The sequence below is a fragment of the Gossypium hirsutum genome, chromosome D08 (assembly GCF_007990345.1).
Source record: "Gossypium hirsutum isolate 1008001.06 chromosome D08, Gossypium_hirsutum_v2.1, whole genome shotgun sequence".
NCBI lineage: Eukaryota > Viridiplantae > Streptophyta > Magnoliopsida > Malvales > Malvaceae > Gossypium > Gossypium hirsutum.
The window spans coordinates 52155816-52177920 of record NC_053444.1 but is presented as its reverse complement, the minus strand read 5'-3'; the positions used below and the strand labels follow the sequence as shown (position 1 = coordinate 52177920).

General features: G+C 31.1%; 1 protein-coding gene across 1 annotated transcript; it reads right to left on the bottom strand.

The window, feature by feature from the left end:
• Positions 1–3619: 3619 nt before the first annotated feature.
• LOC107900824 (uncharacterized) lies at positions 3620–4729 on the bottom strand. Its single transcript, XM_016826548.2, has 2 exons — positions 4487–4729; positions 3620–4094 (listed from the first exon to the last, which is right to left on the bottom strand). Exons 1-2 carry the CDS (start codon positions 4582–4584, stop codon positions 3818–3820), a joined length of 375 nt encoding a protein of 124 aa, XP_016682037.1. The 5' UTR covers positions 4585–4729; the 3' UTR covers positions 3620–3817.
• Between the last annotated feature and the right edge of the window lie 17376 nt (positions 4730–22105).

Sequence of the window (22105 nt, the reverse complement as noted above, 5' to 3'; positions counted from 1 at the left end):
CCTTAAATTTATTAAGTATTATTTATTGGAGGGTTGATTAATTAGATCCATTAATTAAATTTGTTGAAGTTTATGTCTCAAAAGGTTGAATTAAACACTTATCACTATGATTCTAAACCTAATATATTTAGTTATAACATATAATCAATGTAGACTATAAAAAAGAAAATTGTAGGATAAATGAAATGGGGCTAGTTCCTGACAGTGCTGCATATATACCCGGCACTTATGGTGGCTTGTTAAAAGTAGGGAGGCTCTTGAATGTACAAGAACTCTTTGAGGATATGATATGAGTTGCTACATTCATTAACAAACACTCTTCACACTGTTTTAGGTTGGGGACCAAAACCCTCCCACGCCAATCGCCTTAACGAACAAGTTCACGAGCCACAATTGGATGTTAAATATAATATACATAAAAGAACCTTGGTTTACGGACATTGGGAAACAATAGAAAAACCAGGGTTATATATTTATCGAAAGAGGTTCAAAAATTTATAATTTAGGAAAGCAAACAAAGGATCCGACAATAGCTACAGTACCATAACCGTTGATAATGCTTGTCATCGCCTTCTACTTAATATTTCACAAATGTATATTAAAATTGTCAAACTATTTTTTGTCATCTCGATATTATATGCTTATTTTTTGTTAAATTATTCCAGGTATTGAACCTCATTAATAATTCACTTAAAATTTCAATTATTTATTATATTATTTGACGTTTTAAAATTTTCGATATCTATATACTACTATGAAATGTTTGACTAAATTCTTGTTAAATTGCTAGAAAATTAAATCAAGTATTAATAATAAATAATAATATCAATGATATTTTTGTCTTTTACAATATATATATATATATATATATATGGGAGAGACCCACTTACATGGGTGTAGTTTTGTACCGTTTTATTAATATTTTAATAATCTAATCATCAAATTTCATGCTTTTCATGTAAATCATGTATGTCAAGTTTGGTGTCAATTAAAATTTTTTAACTGTTTGTTTTATGTAAAAAAATAATTAAAAAATTTAGATCTATATAATAGACAATATTTTAAATCTATATGATAGAGATATCGAATCGATTTAAAAATTTACATGCATGACAAATACAGATATTTTGATAAATTCAAGGGTTAAAATATTAATGGTATAAAAAATTACAAGAATGTGAAATCATTTTACTTTTACATTAGTGTAAATGAACCACTCTCCTCTCGTATGTATAAAAAGCAACTATCTACCCCTAATTTGATTTGATTTTATTCTTCATAACCACATTTTATTAATCCTAAAAAAATGCATAATCTAATTTTTTAACCACATCTTATAGCTCCTACAATGGAGCTACCTACATAATCTATTTTATAAGAACAGAAAAAAAAAGAGTGTACCAAATTCTGGTTAAATGTTTATAATTTTTAAATTTGATATTTACATATATATATATATTATAAACGTATAAAAATAATACACGCATCTTTTCTACTATTTAAAGTTTTGGTTGAGTTGATGTCGTCCTTAATTTTCGATTTAGTTATAAAATTGTCAAAAACCCAACATTTTCATAAAACAACAAATATACTTTTGAGGGTATTTTTGTATTTTTATATACAATTTAGAAAAAGAAAGATTTATTAAATAAATATTTTCATTATGCGATAATTTAATATAATTTATACTATTATAAAACCTTAATTTAATTAGAAATAAGTTGAAAAAGTAAATAAAAAATAAATTATAAAATAAACTATAGAAATATTGATACAGTAAGAAAAAAGGACATTTGATGCCAAAATGCATTAGTACCAAAACAATAGGGACAAATTCATGTAATACAAATATTGACTAGTTACCTTGCATATATTTCCGGTTATGAACACATAAAAGGGCACTTTTTTCTTTGAAAAGTAAAGTTTTATTATTTTCCAATAATCATCAAAATGTATGGAATGATTGATATTTGATTGAAGGTGTATAATTATAAATACACACTTTTAGTGAACTAGATTTCCTTTTTTTTTTGTCAGCAAATCTAAAAGTATTATTAAAATCCAAAGAGTTAAAAATTAACCACAAAGTTAATATAACACACTTGAAACACATACCAAAAAGAGATAACTTAAGCTCTTATAAACCCCAAAAATGTTCAAAAAAAAAAAACCCACCAAAATCAATTGCAGTGAACTTACTTCAATGAACTGGATGACACATCATTAAAAATGAAGACAGTGTGAAAAACTTTTGCTGATACAATATAAAATTAAGAAAATATAAATGAACTCATTAATGGTTTTGGGGACAAAGGAATATAACATATGATATCCAAGTACAAATCAAATGTGTGCTCACATGCAATTTACAATCATAAGCATAACCTAATTTTTTTAATGAATGAAAACAAATTATGAAACATCTTTTAAGGTAGGCATATAACCATAAATATTCGATAGTTGCATGTTAATCTTCAAATGATCCTAGAATTCCAACGATTTGCTTGAAAGTTGGACAATGGAAGGTGGAGGAGAGAGAGCAAGTGAAAGCAGCAACCATGTGATAACTTTTTCATGATTGTTTGGAAAGAAAGGAAGTACATCCACAATTGAAAAAATGGGTTAATGTTTGATATATTGACAGATTATAAGTTTGACAGATAATTTAAAACTTTTAAAAGTAAGATGAGAGATTTGGTAATGAAGAAAGCTTTGGGTAATTTATGTTCCTTGGGTGCCATCAACTGAAGGTACAGGTCATGACTTCATTTTCACTTCAATATATATATATAGCCCAATAAGAAAGGGTTTTCTTGGTTTCTCATATATGTCCAAAAGAAGATACAGTGGAAGGAGACCTTATCAGCTAAATATTTTTTGTACTTGAGAGATATTTCATACAACTACGGGTCAACAATGCAGTACAATACATACAGTAAGAAATATCAAAAATCAAATGACTTAAATGAATGGCCTGGGAGAGCCACAATCTGCTAAAAAAAAACTCCATCCTTTCCTGTCTCTGCTAGCTACTCTAGTAGATCAAGGCCAAGCTACATTTACCATGTGTTTCTCTTCTTCACGGAAGGGCATTTTGACATTTCTTTCTTTTTTTTTTAAAGGAAAAAAAAAAACTCATTTTGTAGGCAATTCTTTTCTCTCTTTTTTCCCTCAAAAATAATAATGGAGGGCCTAGTAATTAAAGCCTTTCAATGAATCTGCAGCTTTAGGTACTATGAATTCTTTGGCCAAGAGGCAACCATTTAAGTGCATTCAATTCTCCTTAAGAGATTCAACAAATTAGTGAAAGGAAATGAAGGTGCTGCAACTCATCCCAATAACCCTTATTGCGATGATGATAACAAACCCTAGCTAGATAAAACACTAGATCATATGCTTATCCAAATCATCCCGCTAGGTTACAGATGATCCAACATTTGTTAATGACTGTCAAATAGATTGGTATATTTTAATTTGATGATCCAACATTTTCATGCACGGAAAACCTATATGAATATCTCATCTGTCATGCATCCATAATCTTACAAACTTTGGCCTAATCAGCAGTGGGACAAAGAGATCGAAGAGAAAAGCTTAAAAACCTGTGCCAACGATCCAGTTTGATTAAAATTAAATTATTTTATTAACAAAACTTACTGAAAAAGTGAAAAAAAGCCGTACTGCCAACAAATTCATCCATAACCCTGAAAAGAAAACGCTGGATAACAACAACTTATGAACAAGTTTTGCTACTATCGACAGCACACAATTTTCTGGACACAAACTCTTTTCTTTTTCCTTTGGGAATTAAGTGTTTTTAACACATCACATCCTTGAGAAGCTTGTACCTGCGTGTCGTAGGCCTTGGAGAGGGCGTCCCACTGCTCTTTCCTTTCTGATGATCACCACTTTCGTCTCGATCCTGTTGCTTGATTTTGTCACCCGAATACTCGGATCGGTTTATAATTCCACTCTCGTTTCCAGTTGTTGGTTTCTTTGAAGACCTTCCTTGCCTCGAGTTCTTTGCTTCGCTTTGGCACCAATCACACAGTTCAATTGGTTCAGCGAACTCGCTGTAGTAATTACTGCAATACCTGCAGCCAGCATCAAGAACTTGTTTAACTTTCGACCCATAAAATATAAACAGAATTTGAAAAAAACAGTACATATGGCTATGATGAAAACATTAATATATTTTATATATGCTTTAAGAAGGAAAATATGATAACCTCTATAATTTCCATTCCGTCTAATACGAAACCATTACGTTTGGTGGTGGTTGTTGGGTGGTGCTTGGTGCTTGGTGGAGATGGGTGTTATCTAACTGTGATGATGAATGATAAAATGAGTTAAGGTTATCTAACTATCTATCAACCCATGATGATGATGATGATGATGGTGATGATTAGATATATGCATATATACACATGAGTATGGATGGACTATGATGATGGGGAACAGAGGAAAAAAACGAAGAAATCCATACGAGTGTTGAAAGCGGTGGTGGCATTTGTTGCAGCGGAAGAGTTTGTCAGGAAAACCAACATCGCCGCACATGCAGCAAACAGTTTGAAGATCCACCATTGTTGATGGTGAAAAAAAACTAAGAGAATATAAAGAGGAGGAAGAAGATTTGGTGAAAGAGAGTAAAAGAAAAAGAAAACCAAGAACAAGAGATAACTACGAGAGAACCATATGATCTATATATAAAGAAAAGAGTGATGGCCATAGAGTCGGTGTATATAGAAAAAAAGTAATATATATTCACAGGTAGACCACAAGTTGCTTGCAGTCGTTTTCAGTTGGAGAGAGATGTTAACCTTAAAATTGATGTCTAAAAATGACTGTTATGTCCTGGGCTGGGCTTTAACCCTTTTTCTTTAATTTTTTAAATTTCCATCTTTTGTCCTCTTCCGGTTCTGTGCCTCCTTTTACTCCACGCACCTCCTATCTCCGGTCTCCCCACCATTATAACAAAATTTTGTGTTTATAGAATTTATAATTAAATTACTCTAATTTTATTTTTATTATTGTCTTTTATCTTCTGTCTTGTTCCACATAAATGGATTGGGTTTATGTTTACGACATCCTATACAGTTAACTTATATTCTATATAGTCTACGTATTTTATTTCAAAAAGTTTTAAGATATATATTGGATGTAATCGATCGATAAAATAACCCACACAACAGGAAGGATTAATAATTCACCTCTAAAAATATATTTATATAACTTAGTTTTATAATAATTTATTATCATTTAGCTCGAAATAAATTTAAGATTTATATATTCACGATGTATCGATACTATAATAATTTATTTGGTATCGACATTATTGCTAAAATAAAATGATGTAGATTTGAACATCATTTAAAGGTAAAAAAAATTATAAGTAATTTTAAACAACTGTATAAAAAAACTATCCCGGTAAGCTTTTACTCGATTCTAATTTAGGTTAATACATACAAAAGATGTTAATGGCAGTGTTGTGCTAAACCTATCCCGTTAAGCCTTCCTTAAACTTTCTTGCTTGAACAAAAGGGGGTTTTGAAAGTTTTAAGATATATATTGGATGTAATCGATCGATAAAATAACCCACACAACGGGAAGGATTAATAATTCACCTCTAAAAATATATTTATATAACTTAGTTTTATAATAATTTATTATCATTTAGCTCGAAATAAATTTAAGATTTATATATTCACGATGTATCGATACTATAATAATTTATTTGGTATCGACATTATTGCTAAAATAAAAGGATGTAGATTTGAATAAAAAAAAATTATAAGTAATTTTAAACAACTGTATAAAAAAACCTATCCCGGTAAGCTTTTACTCGATTCTAATTTAGGTTAATACATACAAAAGATGTTAATGGCAGTGTTGTGCTAAACCTATCCCGTTAAGCCTTCCTTAAACTTTCTTGCTTGAACAAAAGGGGGTTTTGAAAATTAGAAGGAAGGGAAAATCAATATGAACAGTGTTCTTGCACGGTAGATTCATTTTACTTAATTATTTGCATTTTTTATTAAAAAGAAAATAAGGGGTAAAAACTCCCAAGTTTTGACTAAGTGGAGTCTGCCATGCTCGGGCGCGTTAAGAGAGTGGGTTGGCATTTTAGCATATGTTGGAAACAGTGAAAGGGAATGGGAAAATATGGTGATAAAGTACAAAAACTATTGAGTTTCATTTTTAGGCAGAAATTCCATTCAAACTTTCACCTCCAGAATTTGTTTGATTTTCCTTACTTCTCTTTCCGTAGCGTCCCCAAATAATACGCTATCGTCTGCAAAAAAAACAAATGTGATATTTTCGGTCCCTGTCGGCTAGTCCTTGCCCCCTTTATCAATTCCTCTTTAATTGCCAATCTCATTAACAATGACAATCCCTCTCTGCAGATTAGAAATAAATAGGCACTGAGTGGATCGCATTGTTGTAATCCTCTTTCTGGTATAATACAATTTCCTGGTTCCCCGTTCAGTATAATTGAGTATGACACTGAACTAATATAGTGCATTATTATATCTACCCAAGCCATGTCAAATCCCATCTTTATCATCATTTGTCTTAGGAAATTCCATTCCACCTTATCATATGCCTTGCTCATATCTAGTTTCAGTGCAAACAGACCATTTATGCCCGACCTTTTCTGCTTGAAAGTGCAATCTTTCATAGGGTAGTAGGACATAATTCGTGATTAATCGACCCGGAACAAACGCGCTTTGTGCTTCATCAATACACTCGTTTAACACTTTTTGAAACCAGTTAGATGATGCTTTCGATATAATTTTGTATAGCACTGAGCACAAGCTTATGAGTCGAAACTGCTTTAGATCATTTTACTTAGCGACTTATGGAATGAAGACTATATGGGTAAGATTAATAGTTGATAAGTGCTAAAAGTAACATGTTTTAACCTCATTTTTAACGCATTTTTGGGTGATTATCCAATGTTAATTGTAAATTTTATACTCTTAACCTTTAAATTCATGTTTTAATGCTTAATAGAGCACTTGGGAGTAAAAGGAGCAAAAAATGAGCGAAAACCAAAGCATCGGAGAAAGTTGAAGGAGCCACACGAGCTACACCTTTTCACACGGCCATGTGACCCATATGAGCTTGTTGCAAGCCATTTCGATTTCATGGGATTGTGCACTGAACAACGAAAAATCACAATTTTTAAGTTTTTTGAGCATTCTAAGACGCATATATGAAAAAAAATAAGAAGATAGGAGAGAGTCGTCAGAGAATACTCAAGAAAGTAACTCGAAAAACACCATTGAAGCTGACTTTGAAGCATATTTTCGTCAAGATTGAAGATTCTCAGTTGATTTCTTAGGAAGTTATTATGAGTCTCTTTATTTCTTTCGGTTATATTGTATCATTGACTTTTCTCTTTTTGAGTATGAACTAATTTTCTAAATACCTAGGGGAGATGAACCCTACAATGAATTCAGTCGTTTGATTTTTATTTTATGCAATAAATACTTACTTTCTTGTTCTCAATTATGTATGCTTAATTCTTGGTTTGATATTTCTAGAGTATTAATCCATGTTCGATGTGCTTAAATCAGTGGTTGAATTGATCCTGTTTAAGATTAGATCTTGCGTAATTGAGTGAAGTTACATGCAATCCTAGAAATAGGACGACATAAATCTACAGGATTAGAGTCAAATCTAATAGGGGAACCCGTACAATGAGTTAATACGATAATAGGGGCTTTAATTAGAAAAAAATTCAATTAATCAAACTAGAGTCAGTTGCTATTATGCTCAAAAGAGATATTAGCATAATTTAGGGATTTATACGGATCAATGTTCTAAGTAAAGAAATTGTGTAATTTAGATTGATAGTGACAGATGAAATCTAGGAGAATTCTTTCTTGGGTATTGTTTCATTTCTTGGTTGTTATTTGATTTGTTTCAAGATTTGTTCTTTGTCACGTTCGTTAGTTAATTAAATTATTTAATTTTAGTTTTAATTGACCATTTGAATTATTTAATCAAATAGTAGAATGACAATAATTACTAGTACTTGTAGTCCTCGTGGGAACAATATCTTTGCTCACCGTAACTATACTATCAATTGATAGGTGCACTTGCCTTAGTCAAATTTTTAGTTAGTTCCATCAACATCAATACCTGATAGAGTAGCCCTTCTATTTAATACCTTTATACATAGTGATCCCACATCTTGTCCAACAATATGCTAATACTTTTGAAAAAATAAGACCGATAAACCATCTGGATCAAGAGCTTTTGTTGGACTCTATAATGACCCGATAGTCACGGGTGTCAAAAAATGTATTTTCGAGACTCTGTTTTCGTAAATTAGACTCGTAAATATTTATTAGAAATATTTACGAAGTTATTTGTGTGATTAATTAGGTTTTGGTTAGGTGAATTTGCATGACTTAAGAGTAATTAGGTAAAAGGACTAAATTGTATAAAGAGTGAAAGTTGAATTATAGATTAAAGAAAAACTAAAAGGACTAAAGAAGTAATTATACCATTTCTCATAAATGAGGCGGCATAAGTATATTATTATAAAATTTAAAGTAAAAATATATATGATAATATTATATAATATTAAAACTTAATGTTTAAGTATATATATTATATATTATATTGTAATATAAAACAAAGAAATAAAAGAAAAAGAAATAGTAAAAGAAACAAGATAGAAACGAAACAGAAAGGAAAAAAAGAAAGAAAAAGGAAAGAAAAGGAGAAAGGGCAAAGCTAGGGATTTCAAAGTTTCAAACTCAATTTGTTAGTCAATTTAGTCCATTTTTCTTGTAATTTTTATGTTTTTGGAATTTCGGTATTAAATACTACTCAGCCCATGTCAAAATTTTAGAAATTATTGAGTTTTTAGATGTTGTTAATGTTTAATAATTTTAGTATTAGGGACTAAATTGATAGATTTTTAAATTAGAAATGAAAAAGGATTAAATTGTAGAACAAATAGTACATTTTGTGTAATAGGGACTAAATTGTGAAAAAAGTCAAAATTTAGGAATTTATGTGAAAATAGGGAGTTGAATTTAGTCTAAAATAAAATTTGCATGAAAATAAAGGTTAGTCTCGGTTTAGGAACTAAATTCGAAATTTGGCAATATTTGAGTAAAAATTGAATATTCAATATAAATTTGAATTGTGTTGTATTGATGATTTTTAATTTTTTTAATTCCGTAGCTAACGTCGTACCGAAACCCTCGAATAAAAAAGGAAAAGATAAAGTTGACGAGGAATAGCTCGGAATTTCTGGTTTGTATTTCTATAATCCGAAGCTAGTTATTAATTGTTGTAATTTTTATTTAATGTATATGGTAAGTGTTGAGGTGAGTAATTGATATTTTGATAATTGATTGAATGAATTGAATTAGTAGATATATATTGAATGGATTGATTTTTGAATTGAAATGAATATATGTGTAATTATGTGATTATATGAAAAATCAGTATTGGATATTGATTATATCTGAAATGTGAAATTAAACCCTATTAACTATATCGGGATGAGTCGGATATAGATGACATGCCATAGGATTAGAAGAGTTCAGAGATTTCTTCGACTTTGAGTCGATGAGACACTAGTGTCAAATTATTACTTCAGATATATTCGATGAGGCATTGAGTGCCAATTTACTTCAGTTTAGCCGATGAGACACTGGGTGTCAAATTATTACTTCGAATTATCCGATGAGGCACTGGGTGCCAAACTAGTGCGTTTGGTTGGATCTGTGTACCCCTCCGAGTCCAAGTCGTATTAATAGGGGTAATTAATTGAAATTGTATTATGATTGATGTTAGATGATATTGCATGTGAAATAAAAATGGGATAGTGAATTGAAATTTGGATTGAGACACATGAATTGTGTATTCATGAATTGGATATAGAGTGAACAAAATTATTGTCTAAACAATATGTGTATTAGATTGTGAAAAGCTATTTATATAGCAAATATGAGAATTGAGATATTGTGAAACAAATGAAATGTGATATGGTTGTTGTAATATTTAGATTGTATGTTTGTGATTTTTTTTTTGATATTCTGATTATAAAAATACCACTGAGCTTTTACTCAACGTACGGTTTTGTTTCCCGTGCGTAGGTTAGGTATTTAATTTTGATCGCCGATTCAGCATCCAACAACGGTTCCGAACTCAAACGTGGTGATGTTTATCCTTTTTGTGTCGGCATGTACCTAAGGTGTCTAATTATTAGTCATTTGTGGATTGATTGTAAATAAGGGACAATAAGTATGAGTTTGATTGGTTTTGACTTGAATATTATATAATATGAAATATTTTGAAATTATGTCTGTTTGATCGGTAATGTTTCAAAATCCTATTTCGGCGACGGATGTGGGTTAGGAGTATTACAGACTCATATCCTTTAGAGCAAACATGATTTCTTCCATTGAGTAAACGATTGTTAATGATCTATTCATCTTCTTCGTGATGCATCATTGGACTCCCTCTAAGATATGGTCTGTATTCCTTACTCATTGAGAAGAGAAAAATGTTTCAAAATACTCATTTGTTATGGACACCATGCCTTGATGATTCGTCACCCCTTGCACATCTCCTCTTTCATTTAAAAAATAATCTAATGTGGAGGTCTATTGATTGGCACATTTTCTGTCTGCTTTGAATAGCACAATTATTTTGGTTTTTCTGGGGTTCTTTCTGTGAGTCTTCCAAAAGTTTCTGGTAACGGTGAGGTTATCACATGGATCTCATAATGGAGAATGAATTGGCGAGATTGAATATTTCAGATGGTGAAGAGGAGGCTTGGCAATTATACAAGGGATTATAAACACAGAAGACAACATTTGATCTATGTTTGGTTGGTTGTTTCCTCACGACAAGTTTACTACACTTTCCATCAATGCGAAATAGTTTGGCTAATCTATGTCATCCACTGAGAGGTGTACATATCTCAGATCTAGGAGAAAAAATGTTTTTGTTTAGGTTTTTTCACCAGTTGGATATTGACAGAGTAGTAAAAAGGGCATCATGGACATTCAACAACCATTTATTAGTGTTCCACAGACTGCAAGATAATGAGAATCCAATGCAAGTGGTGTTAACCCACTCTTTTTTTTTTGGGTTCAAGTCCATAATCTTTCATTGGATTTCTTCTTGAAAGTATTGCCAAATAGTTCGGGGATTTTATTGGCTCATTCGTAGAATATTATGCAAAATCGAATAGTAATGGGTATAAGAACATTTTGCGGATCAAGGTAAAGCTCGGTGCGAGATCTCTGCTGAAATGCCAAAAGAAGATCTAGATCTCCCCTTCGATTCACACTTACGTAAGGTTTCAATATGAAAAACTAACTTTATTTTGCTTTCTCTATGGCTGCTTGGGTCATGGAGATAACTTTTGTCCAATATAACTAAGGAGGGATTTTTAGGAAGCAAAGATGGGTTGGGACATCACGTTATGAACGCCGACAAGGAGGGCCGCCACGGAGAGGAGTGCTTGGTTACATGAGGCAAGAGTCATAATTAAAATATAAATAAAAAATAAGATATTAATTTGAATATAAGAAGACATAATGACTTATTTGACCCTTCACTTATAAAAAAAATCATTTTAGCATTGTATTTAATGTTTTTTTACCTTTTTAATCTTTAAATTTATATTTTTAATTAAAACACTCCAAAATAAATGAAAAATGCTTTGAAAATTAGGCAAGTTTAAGTAGATGATTTTGTCGGTATTTCCCCCTAACTAACTCGATCTTCATTATTAAGAAATAATTAATTTCTTTTCCTTGAAGATTTTGCCATCCATTCACATAGCTGAGCAATGCTTCTGAGTTGTCATTAATCATTTATGCATGAATGAGTATCGGAAGTGAAGTCTAAATCTGATTCATCTCCATTCGGTTAAACCAATAGTTGAATATATACACTTCACACGCCAACCATCCAAAGTGGTAACTAATATCAGATTCATTTTTTATTATTCTAATTGGAATTTGATCAAATGTGGAACAATATGATTTATTGTCCAACATAGTTGTGAGGGTCGTAGGGGCATCACTAAATTAGATAGAGAATATGTCGAGTGGTTTAAACTTTAAAGACGTAGCCATGATGCATTAGTTCAGAATCGGATAGGAAAGAATAAAAGTTCGGACATATGATAAGATATGCCATAAATTTTATAAATATGTGTTCTCAAAGCAAAGTAATGATTTTCGTTTCATGACAAGGAATTGATGAAAAACAAACACAAATTTTAATTTCAAAACGAATTGCTTCAATCATTGTCATCATCACATGGATTCATGCAAAATTCGAATCTAACTTAATTTTTGTGGTTAGACTGCTCTCGGATTTTGACGATGTAATTATTAAGGATTAATACCTCTTTTGGCCCCTATACTATAGTTAAATTACTGTTTAACCTTTATATTTTCAAACAGTAGACCCCATTATCCACCTATATATTTTCCACTAAAAAAGGTTATTTCACGCAATAATACGTTTAAAGTTGTCCATGGATTGAGTTGAGTTTGGATCCTAACAAAATTTTAAGGCCGATTGATAGGCTCGGGCTCAACTTGAAAAATGAGATCAAATTTTTGTCTAATCCCGGCCCAGTCCGTTTGTATTAATTTTTTAGTTTTTTTAATTTTTTATATAAAAAATTAAACAATATATATAATACACCAAATATACTAAAAATATTAAATAAAATTTCCCCAATAAATTGAAAATAAATTAAAAAAAGTGTTTATACTTAAATAACACTAAGATAAGTACAACTTAATAACCAAACACGTTTAAAATAGTAGCAAAATTAATAATAAAACAAGTGTTATACAATTTCTAAATATTAACAACATAATAGTGAAATGGTAGCAAAACTGTGACAACAAGTGGGAAAACAGCAGCAAAACAGAGTTTTTTTTATTGCAAATTTAGGTCGGGCCTAGGCAAAAAAAACCTTACCCAAGGTTTGTCCCATTTTTTAAACGAGCCTTATTTTTTTCCTAAGTCCATTTTTTATATCACTCATTTTTTGAGTGGCCTAGCCCATGAACAACTCTAGACACGTTACCATATGTCAATTAAAGTTTTTAAAAGAATTCATTAGAAATGTGAAAAAAAAAATGAACAAAAAACCCAAAAAATCTTAAAACTTATAAAAATATTAATTTTTAAAAAAAATCTAATTTTTGAAAATTATAAATATTATTTTTAAAAATATATGTATGCGAGACTTAAAAGAATCTTTAAAAAGTTTAAAAGTTTTAATAAAATTTTTAAAAAATCGTTGATTTCAAGTTCTATCTTTTTTTTTTAGAAAATATTAAAATTTTATGAATTTTTTAAATAATTTTATGATATTTTATTTGAAATTTTTTTGGGATTCTTTTTGTATTTTTAATGAAATGTTTTTTTAAGGAATTTTGAGTTCTTTTTGTAAAAATATCATAATTTTTCTTTTAAAAAATTGGCTCAGTGGGATAGATGTAGTTAAATAATATCCCTTAGAAACGTATAAGAAGTTTTCTCCTTGTACGACTCGAGAAAAAAATTATTAATTAAAATTTATGTCTATATTTGAAATTATAATGCATGAAATTAGAATATCAAAAAGAAGAAGAAAAATTCATACTCTCATAATTCAAGTCATAGAACTTCCAAAATAATAAAAGAAAATCCTTAGGCATTATTTTGATGGTCTCTAACCCCTTTTTAAAGAATTTTATGGTATTTTTACTAAAAAGATTCATGATTCCTTAAAAGCATAAAATAATAAATCCATAAACGGATTTAAGATCTCTTCTTTTTGGGTCCAGTTCAATGAACTGTCAATCCAGTTAGTCACATCTATGTCTCTTTATTTTTGGGAGTCGTCTGCTTCGATGCCCTAGACAAAACATTTCCCCAATTGGACTTGATAGACGACATTAGTTTTTCAATCGGTTTGCTCATTGCCGATTAGACTAAGGACATGTTTAGGTTCATCTACTAAAACAAGTTGTCTTTCCATATTAAGATCCGACCACATAATGCTACCCAGTATTAGTTTAAACATTAGACAATCAATGAGCCAACATTTACTTCTATTTTGCTTTGCATGCAAAAACCACATGAGGACAATTTATACAAAGAATATTAATGTAATTAATAAAATTGTTTTATTAACCAATCTATTCAAAAAATTACAAGCATACGTAGACGAAAATACTAAACTTAGGGCACCAATGCTCGTCACGACGTCACTCTCTAAGATGGCGATGTTGCGACATTAAGAGCCCAAGGTCGCGACATTGCCCTTATTTTTGGGCAAAATACATATTTGGTACCTAATTCAAGAGTTGTAAACCATTTCTTTCTAAGTGCTCAATCAACATTGTATAAAATAAAGCCATTAAACCATTCCAATGACAACCAGATCCAAGTACAAAAGTACCTAAATCAACCATTCAAGATTATACTATCCAAACATTCACCATTTAAGCTTATTCACTTTTCAAGTCAATTAACCATATTCAGAACACTACCATCTTTAATTCCTATACTCAATATGCAATTTAAAGGATAAGTAATTTGCTAAACTTATTATAAACTAACCAGATCAATCACCAAGCCATATAACATACCTAACATTCAACTCACCATTTACAAATCTTCAAGCAATCTAACTATTTCAAGTGGTCCAAATTCAAATCATAGCATACGAATCATTTATGGATAAGATCATTACTTTCATAACATCATCTTGATCAAAATATGCCTTATTTGGTTTTATACAATAGGTTATAATCAAATAAACCATTATCATTATTAACATGAGACTACCAAATCCCAAAACACCTAAGTACATGCCACATAGTCTAAACTCAAAATGAACTTATAACTACCATCTTGTGATAGTGTGTGCTCCTCCGCTGATCCGGCTCAGCAGTTCCACAAGGTTAAAATCTACATATAAGGAAAACAACCAGAGTAAGCATTCAAAAGGAAGTAAGTTAAACCATTATCATTATTAACATGAGACTACCAAATCCCAAAACACCTAAGTACATGCCACATAGTCTAAACTCAAAATGAACTTATAACTACCATCTTGTGATAGTGTGTGCTCCTCCGTTGATCCGGCTCAGCAGTTCCACAAGGTTAAAATCTACATATAAGGAAAACAACCAAAGTAAGCATTCAAAAGGAAGTAAGTTAAACCATTATCATTATTAACATGAGACTACCAAATCCCAAAACACCTAAGTACATGCCACATAGTCTAAACTCAAAATGAACTTATAACTACCATCTTGTGATAGTGTGTGCTCCTCCGTTGATCCAGCTCGGCAGTTTCATAGGGTTAAAATCTACATATAGGGAAAACAATAAGAGTAAGCTTTCAAAAGGAAGTAAGTTCAAATGGAACTAAAACATACCCTGATTAATAAGACATAGTTAATAAATCTATTTGGCAATCGACTTAACTATCCTTTGGTACATTATGACATATCTAAACATATATCAACACCATCAAATAAATGAATTAATCATCTTGCCAAATCAATAGTAATATTGAAACTTAAATGAAATCTTACGTCAATCCACATTTCAAGATTCAACAAATACTATATCATCTACATTTCCATAGTTAAATATTCCTTTTATAATTAATTGCACATCGCCCGATGGAACCATAGTAAAACAGACTCATGTACATAGGAAAGAATTGCTCACGCAAGTTGACAGTAGTTCAGTGTTGCTCACACAAGTTGACATTATATCAAGGTTACCCATCTGGGTTAAACCTTCGATACATATAACCCGATAATATGCAACAAATGCTAGATCTCATAATATCATGTATAATCCCTGATCAAATGTGAGTATAACTCTAATGGCATGCCATACGTATCCTAACATTTTACTAAGTTCACACGAGCATCATTTTCGTATATATGTCAATACCAATCTCTATAATTATCCATAATTCAATCATATCCTGTACAATATCAAAACTTTCATTTACGAGTTGTATAATCAATTAATATTCATATTTATACCTTGTATCATTTCAATATAGCCAATATTTACAAAAAAAAATTATAATTCAGTCCATTTTGAGACCCATGTGCCAAATTTACTAATTCTACACAATTATAATATATAGATAAATTCAAACATAACTCATACATAAATAAATAGAGTGGTAAGTTCCATATGAACTTACATGATCAAAATATGTATATTTCAATGACTAATTTGCAATTTTAGCTTTTCCCCGATCAACTCCACTTCGATCAAATTCTTGATCTAAATAATTATTTTATATAATTAATAAATAAAAAATATTCCTATTATATGCTATGATATGTATGAACCTATATGAATTCAAATTTTTTATATCCCTAAAAATTTTCATTTTATTTAATTTAGTCTCTGAACTCAAGATAAGCATAACTTTTAATTTTTAGCTTTGGTTTAAAATCCAGTTTCACTTATTCTCATTAGGGACCTTATACTTTCTATTTTTAACATAATTTCATATCAAGTTTCAAATTTATTCAATTTGGTCCCTAATGTACCAAAGTTAATAAACAAGCTAAATCAATTTCAAGGATAATTATTTAAGAAATGAACAATGAAAACTTTTTAAAACTTTAACATTTTTACAAATTGGTACATGGATTAGCTAAATCAAGCTCCCATGACCTCAAATCCATAAAAGTTACAATAAAAGGACTTGATTACAATACCTAAATAATGGTCAAAATTTTGGAAACCCTTTGAAAGTTTCTTCTTTCCTTCACTTATGGTGGACGATCTTTAGTTGAAGAAGAAGAGAAAATTTTCTCTTTCTTTCCACAAGCTTTATATTTATACTAAAATTAAAGTATAATTTAACTAATTAATTATATAAGATTAATGTTGATCACGCTTAGAAATCTTAACATCATTGTCCACTATAACTTATCTAAAATGATTTCTTTACCATTTTAAACCTTTGGTTAATTTTCATTTAAGTCCTCAAGCCTTTGGCCAATTAAAAACTTATAGCGATTGAATTTTACAATTTAGTCCCTAAACCTTAATTAAGTATTAATTTGGTAGATTTTCTTAGGGGTGTGCAAAATTCGGGTAAAACCGAAAAAATTCGGTTAACCGACCGAATTCGGTTAATCGGTCGGTTAACTGAATTTTTTTAGTCGGGGGTCAGTTAATTATTTTTTGATTTTTCGGTTAACGGTTAATTCGGTTCGAAACCGGTCAATTAACCAAATATTTTCGGTTTAGCCAAAAAAATTAATAAATAAAATTATAATATATAAATAGGCCCACTATTCACCTAAACCCAATCTAAACCCAAGTATTCAACCCAACCCAATTACCCAACCCAACCCAATCATAAAAATTACAAATAATTTAATAAATAAAAATAAAATTCTAAAACTAAGACTAAAACTAAAGTATAAAAGTCTAAAAATAATTTAATTATGTAGTGATTCAATTTGGTTAATTCAGTTAATTTGAGTAATTCGGGTAATTCGGGTAATTCGAGTAATTCGGTTAATTCGGGTAATTCGATTAATTCGGTTAATTCGATTAATTTGGTTAATTTTTAACCAAAAATAAAAAATATATAATTTTCGGTTAATTCGGTTAACCGACCGAATTAATCGAAAAAAAATTTCGGTTTGGTTAATTTTTTTGAAAAAAATTTCGGTTCGGTTAGCGGTTAAAGATTTTGAAAGGTCGGTTAATTCGATTAATGTTATTTCGGGTCGGTTAACCGGTCGGTTAACTGAATGAACACCCCTAGATTTTCTTGGTTAAAATTTAATACATTTTTATATTATTCTCATAAATATTAATATTTAATACTTACGAGTTTAGTTTAAGGAAATGGGGATCTAAAATTGCATTTTTTGGTACCATTAAAAATCGGGTCGTTACACAAGGGTGTTGGAAGTCGAAGTCTTTGATGTTTGGGATATAGATTTTATAGGACCATTACCCAACTTATTCAGAAATCAATACATACTATTGGCAGACAATTATGTGTCAAAATGGGTGGAATCTGCCACACTACCTATAAATGACACTAAATCTAAGGCGTAGTTCTTACGAAAAACATCTTCTCGAGATTTGGGACACCGAGAGCTATCATTAGTGATGAAGGATCCCATTTTTACATCAAAAAATTGGAATATGCTTTAGCAAAATATAACGTCAGACATTGAATCACCATTGTGTATCATCCACAAACCAGTGGCCATGTAGAAGTTTTCAATCGAGAAGTGAAACAAATCTTAGAAAAGACTATAAATCTGAATTAGAAAGATTGGTCAATAAGGTTAGATAATGCATTATGGGCATATCAGACAACATATAAGACTCATTTATGCATCTCCCCTCACTGGTTAGTTTATGGAAAAATTTTCATCTATGCATCAAGTTAGAGAAAAGAGCATACTTGACTATAAAAGAGCTAAACTTGGATCCTATGTTGGTTCCATGATACAAGGAGAAGAGTAAGTTACGACATGACGTCGTCATAAAGAAGAAAAATTTTGTACCAGGTCAGCAAGTGCTACTCTTCAATTCTCGACTGAAGCTATTTCCTGGTAAGTTACAATCATGATGGATCGGTCCTTATATAGTCAATCGTGCCCTAACCAATGGTGCAATAGAATTAAGAACCAAGGACAACCAATTATTCCTTGTTAATGGACAAAGTGTGAAACATTACTTTAGGGGCACAATAGAAAAATTGTGAAAAACAATACTTAGAGTGTAAAGTCATATCTAGTGAAGAAGATATGAATGTGGATTTGGAAGAAGATTAGAGGTTGGATATGTATATGTATCCTTGAAAAAACAATTTTGTTGCATCTAAATAGTTTCCCTACATTAAGGTGCACTACCATTCAAGTTGAACATGTAAGAGGATATTCATTACTCTTATATTTAGATTGGGCCACATTAGGGACAATGTGCATTCTAAAGTGTGAGGGGGTATACATAAAATTTTTTATGATATTTTGGTTGTGTTTTTATTGTTTTGATATTATTTTTGTTTAAGTTTGAGTCCAATTTTTTTTTATCCATGGTGTTTTAGCTTGTAGTGATGCAAGTGATTGGTTAGAAGCATGATGATAAGACTTGTTTGCTTGAAACATGTAAATTTGGCGTGATAGTAAATTTACTTTAGGTTATTAGAGTTAGACTAGTTATTTCACTCCATTACAACATATGATAGGTTAAAAATGTTTAGGTACACTAGATGATAAATGACCATACAGGGAGGCATATATGTTTGCTTTGAATTGTAAGTAGCTATGAATTTGTAATTTGCATGATTGAATCCGTGGATTTTTGAGATTCTTAGGGATGGCCTAAGGTATTGTTTGGTTAAACTAGAGCCTAAAAAGCCAACCTTACATTCGTATACCCTTAGTACTTATATTTGGGCCTTAAATCAACTTTCTTGATGAACCTTAATTTTGAAACTGTAAACTAAATTTAAATATCTACTTATCCTTTCTTGGTCTTATCTTTATTGGATGCACGAAATTAGACGTCGGGCTATAGATGTTGAGGGTTAGGTAGAGACATTAAGGAGATTTCAAAAGCAATAGAGCAGAAAAAGTAAGAAACAATACAATATAATGGGTATAGGACTCTTGAAAAGTGTGCTCAAATGAGAAAAATTAGTGTGTGAAAAAAAGTATTGTAAGGGTTAAAAGCAGAGCGAGTGGAATAAAATCATAGAATGGGTTCAAAGAAGCGTGGGTGAAAAAGAGTGAAATAATTAAAATGTGATCAAAGAAAAATTACATATATCCTTAGGGAATTTTTCATTCATATTGCACTAAAACTTGCTAAGCTTATGGTACTCATGAGTTTTGTGCCGAGTCTTCATATTTTCGGAAAAAAAGGAAGGTGGGAGAATGAGAGATAATGAGGTGAGCTGAAAGATATACTAGAGGGTATGTAGGGAAAAACATATTATGTCAAACTAGTTTTGTGCTTTAACCATTTTGATGCTTCCATTCCTTGAAATCCAAACCAACTAAAACCCATGAGGCACGCTACTAAACACAAAGTCGCGACATTGATCGACGAAGTCGCAACATCAAGGAGTAACGTCGTGACATTCAACTTACATTAGAAACTGAGCAAACTACCCACAAAGTCGCGACATTAGTCTGGAATGTCGCGACATTGGGCCCGACGAACCAGAATTTCTACAAAGGGTGTTTTTGTTCGTATGACCTATATTAACTTGTAAAATTGGAATCAGTCGACCCAAGTTGGTCAAAATACATAAGCATTGTCTATATTATCTCAAAACAACATATTAGAGATTTCATTTAGTTAGTTTTTAGTTCTTTCTAATAATGTTTAGGGTTTGTTAGTAGATTAGTAGATTTCTTTCAATATTTGTTCAAGTACTTTGATATTTTCAATTCAAGTTTCTTTCCAAATTTTAGTCGTTCAATTTATTTTCTGTTACACTTTCCACTAACTATGATATGACTTTCAAGACCCAATTTTAGGCCCATGGACATGATGAGCTTAGTTTCTCTCAAGGCTACATCACAAGATCCAAATCCAAGCAGTTGAAGTCAAAGCTCAACCTACTCATTCAAGACTTTATCACAAAGAAATTTCGATAAAAAAGTTGAAAATCCAAGATAATGAACTTTGGAGTTTAATACGGAGCGAGAATGTAACATTCTATACTTGAACGAATCATCAGGTCCGAGTACCGGATGGTACAATAATCCAAATAAGTTAACGATATTTCTAATTCTGATTTGGTTACATACTTGAACAACTTAAATTTCAAAATCTAACCATTATTAAAACTTATACAGAACTAGTGATAAATTATTACAACCTTGACTCCAACATCTATTTGTAAAATTTAAACATAGAATTTAATACAAATATATTCAACTTAAACCTTGAGGCGTGGCCTCTAAGGGTGCCCCTACATGAAACAATTATCCCACCTGCCTCTGGGGTCTAACGGTATTTGTCTTGGTCCCTCCGCCCAATTCCTAAGTCTTTATCTGCCCTGCATATACGTAATAAATTTTGTAACATTTAAAGAACCTAGTGAGATTTGTACATGAGTGACCATGAAAACTGCATAAAAATTTAGGAAAAGGAGATTTTATGTGCCAAGTTTAAACTCTTTGAATTTCGTGGGTGGGTTCGCAAATTTTGTTGGTGTGGCCAAAGTCTTGCTCTCTCTCTCTCTCTCTCTCTCTGAGTCAACCTTTGGCGAACACAACCACTGGTCTGATTATAACCATGATCCATGTAAGAATACTCTTTTACGAGCCTTGTTCTTGTTTACCATTGTTCCAAGCTTTCTTTATACTTTTCTTGAGAAACCTCTTCACTGCGACCCATATTCACGATTCCATGATAATGATAACTATTGGTGTTTATCCAAGTACCCTCCATAATTGAAAATCCTTACCTTGAATCTCTTACTTTACACTAAACTCCAAATGAAATTGTTATACCATTTCATTGATTTCTTACTTTCTTCGACGTAGAATACACTTGATTTCCTTTCTAATTAAGGCCACTACCTGGACTTTTAATTTAGACTTAATTACGATGCTTGGCTAACTGAACATAACCCCCTTTTCCTTGGTGGACTCGTGCCTATAGCGTAACCCTATAGCACATATACTCTTAGTCCAATCCTTTAAGGTACTCCAATGGACAGATAGTTTCCGGTGTATTATCTCTTATTCAAGTATCCATTGATAGTTTCCACCTTAGGTAGACCTACAAGATCTTCCACATGATGCATGGCCCTGATGGAATCCCGCTTCATACTATATTCTGATAGACTTTATTAGTCATTTAACATTGTGCAGACATTTCCTTCCACAATGTTTCTTGACAAACTACTCGCTCTTTCAGCTACCTCTTTGGTGATTGTCAAATTAAGATTTTAACTTGTAAAAATCCATTTTGTATTTGTTTAGCCATTATGGGTATCGCGACTTCCATGATGGACTCTTAGTGGTGGGCACTATGTTTGCCAGCTCGTTTAAGGAATTTCTCCCTCATTTCATAC